We start from the raw sequence: 2,240 nt of genomic DNA on the forward strand, positions 1-2,240 counted from the left end.
TCGGGCTCCGGGACCACAGTGACTTCCTCGTGAAGCCCTGTAGGTTCTGTCGGGGCCTGGAGCAGGGGCAGCACAGGGGGAGGGTCTGGCAGGCGGGGGTCCCAGGCTCGCCGGTCTGTGGCAGGCGGGGGTCCCAGGCTCGCCGGTCTGTGGAGCAGCCCGTAGATACCTTGTGCTGACAACAGCTCTGAAAAGTGCTTTCTTGGCCTACTTGGGGCTGAGGCCCTCCGGGAGGCTCCTGGGGCGTGTGGCCTGAGCCCGCAGCCCTGGGAGTCTGCAGGGTGGCGGCGGACTCACCGAGGCTGGTCCCTGGACATTCCCTTGGCCTTCTCTCGGGGGTCTTTGGTGGAGACAAACTGGGTCCCTCTCTCTGGTGATTAAACCCAGAATCGATTTCTCTCTTTGCAGAGGGTGCATCTCAGGTGAATGTGCCCAGGGCCACGCCCAGCCACCTTCATCAGGGAGTGCGGTGTGGCCCTGCCAGCCGCTCGAAGGGCCAGGGGTCAGCAGGAAGCCCCCTGCCCCATTGCTCTGGTGGGGAGAGCTCCTCGGGGTGCCGTTCTAGAGAGAGCCATGGCCTTGACCTGCGTGATTCTGCTGTCTCCCAGGTGTGCCTCTGGGGCAGGCCGCCTCCGCCCCTCTCCGCCCCTCAGCTTCTAAGCTGGGACAGGGCAGTGACAGGCCGATGCACAGGGCTTTCGGGAGAGGAAGGGAGGAAATGCCCGCTCTCCCCCGCCCCTTACCTGCCGGCACTGGGGAGGAAGCCGTGGCACCTCTGCGCGGGTCCGACTCCCTCCGCGTCGCAGTTCACAGCGTGTCCGGGTTAGGGTGGCTCTGTCTCCGTTCACCGTCACCTGGCCCCACAGCCCGCTGCCTCCTGAGGGAGCAGGGCTGCTTCGTAGCCCAGGCACCGCCCACTCAGGTGGCATGTCACACAGGACACTGAGGCTCCGAGAGGTTAAGTGCAGGAACGCCCAGCTCACGCGCCGCAGAGCCAGGATTCAGACACGATTCCTCGGGCTCCGGGACCACAGTGACTTCCTCGTGAAGCCCTGTAGGTTCTGTCGGGGCCTGGAGCAGGGGCAGCACAGGGGGAGGGTCTGGCAGGCGAGGGTGCAAGGCTCGCCGGTCTGTGGCAGGCGGGGGTCCCAGGCTCGCCGGTCTGTGGAGCAGCCCATAGATACCTTGTGCTGACAACAGCTCTGAAAAGTGCTTTCTTGGCCTACTTGGGGCTGAGGCCCTCCGGGAGGCTCCTGGGGGGTGTGGCCTGAGCCCGCAGCCCTGGGAGTCTGCAGGGTGGCGGCGGACTCACCGAGGCTGGTCCCTGGACATTCCCTTGGCCTTCTCTTGGGGGTCTTTGGTGGAGACAAACTGGGTCCCTCTCTCTGGTGATTAAACCCAGAATCGATTTCTCTCTTTGTAGAGGGTGCATCTCAGGTGAATGTGCCCAGGGCCACGCCCAGCCACCTTCATCAGGGAGTGCGGTGTGGCCCTGCCAGCCGCTCGAAGGGCCAGGGGTCAGCAGGAAGCCCTCTGCCCCATTGCTCTGGTGGGGAGAGCTCCTCGGGGTGCTGTTCTAGAGAGAGCCATGGCCTTGACCTGCGTGATTCTGCTGTCTCCCAGGTGTGCCTCTGGGGCAGGCCGCCTCCGCCCCTCTCCGCCCCTCAGCTTCTAAGCTGGGACAGGGCAGTGACAGGCCGATGCACAGGGCTTTCGGGAGAGGAAGGGAGGAAATGCCCGCTCTCCCCGCCCCTTACCTGCCGGCACTGGGGAGGAAGCCGTGGCACCTCTGCGTGGGTCCGACTCACTCCGCGTTGCAGTTCACAGCGTGTCCGGGTTAGGGTGGCTCTGTCTCCGTTCACCGTCACCTGGCCCCACAGCCCGCTGCCTCCTGAGGGAGCAGGGCTGCTTCGTAGCCCAGGCACCGCCCACTCAGGTGGGGGTGGATGTCCGGAGTGACCCTCACTGGGGGAGAGAGGAAATGGACGTTTGCTAAGTGCGTGCTGTCATCGGCCGCTGGGCCTGCCCCCGCCATGGCGACCGCCCACTGGCACGAAATAGCAGAGCTCCGTGATTCGAGGGCAGGAGGGAGGACTGTGGCCAGACACGAGGGCCACTGTGTCAGCCTCACCCGAGAGGTGACCGCACACTGGGTGGCTCTGCAGCCTGCAGTGCACACACACGCACACACGCACACACACGCACACATGCACACACACACACACACACACACACACACG

General features: G+C 65.1%; 1 protein-coding gene across 2 annotated transcripts in view; it reads right to left on the reverse strand.

The window, feature by feature from the left end:
- Positions 1–944: 944 nt before the first annotated feature.
- LOC105304491 overlaps positions 945–2,240 on the reverse strand; it is a 3,921-nt gene continuing 2,625 nt past the window's right edge. The window contains exons 2-4 of one of the 2 annotated variants that reach the window (XM_011378571.2): positions 1,758–1,965; positions 1,313–1,385; positions 945–1,162 (exon numbers count right to left, since the gene is read on the reverse strand). In XM_011378571.2, the coding sequence (XP_011376873.1) occupies positions 1,002–1,162; positions 1,313–1,385; positions 1,758–1,965 (442 nt within the window). In that variant the 3' untranslated portion in view covers positions 945–1,001. Of the gene's footprint in view, positions 1,163–1,215; positions 1,572–1,757; positions 1,966–2,240 lie in introns of those variants that run through there. The other variant, XM_023522395.1, reaches the window with a different exon arrangement.

This window comes from Pteropus vampyrus, unplaced genomic scaffold (assembly GCF_000151845.1).
Source record: "Pteropus vampyrus isolate Shadow unplaced genomic scaffold, Pvam_2.0 Scaffold346, whole genome shotgun sequence".
In the NCBI taxonomy this organism is placed as follows: domain Eukaryota; kingdom Metazoa; phylum Chordata; class Mammalia; order Chiroptera; family Pteropodidae; genus Pteropus; species Pteropus vampyrus.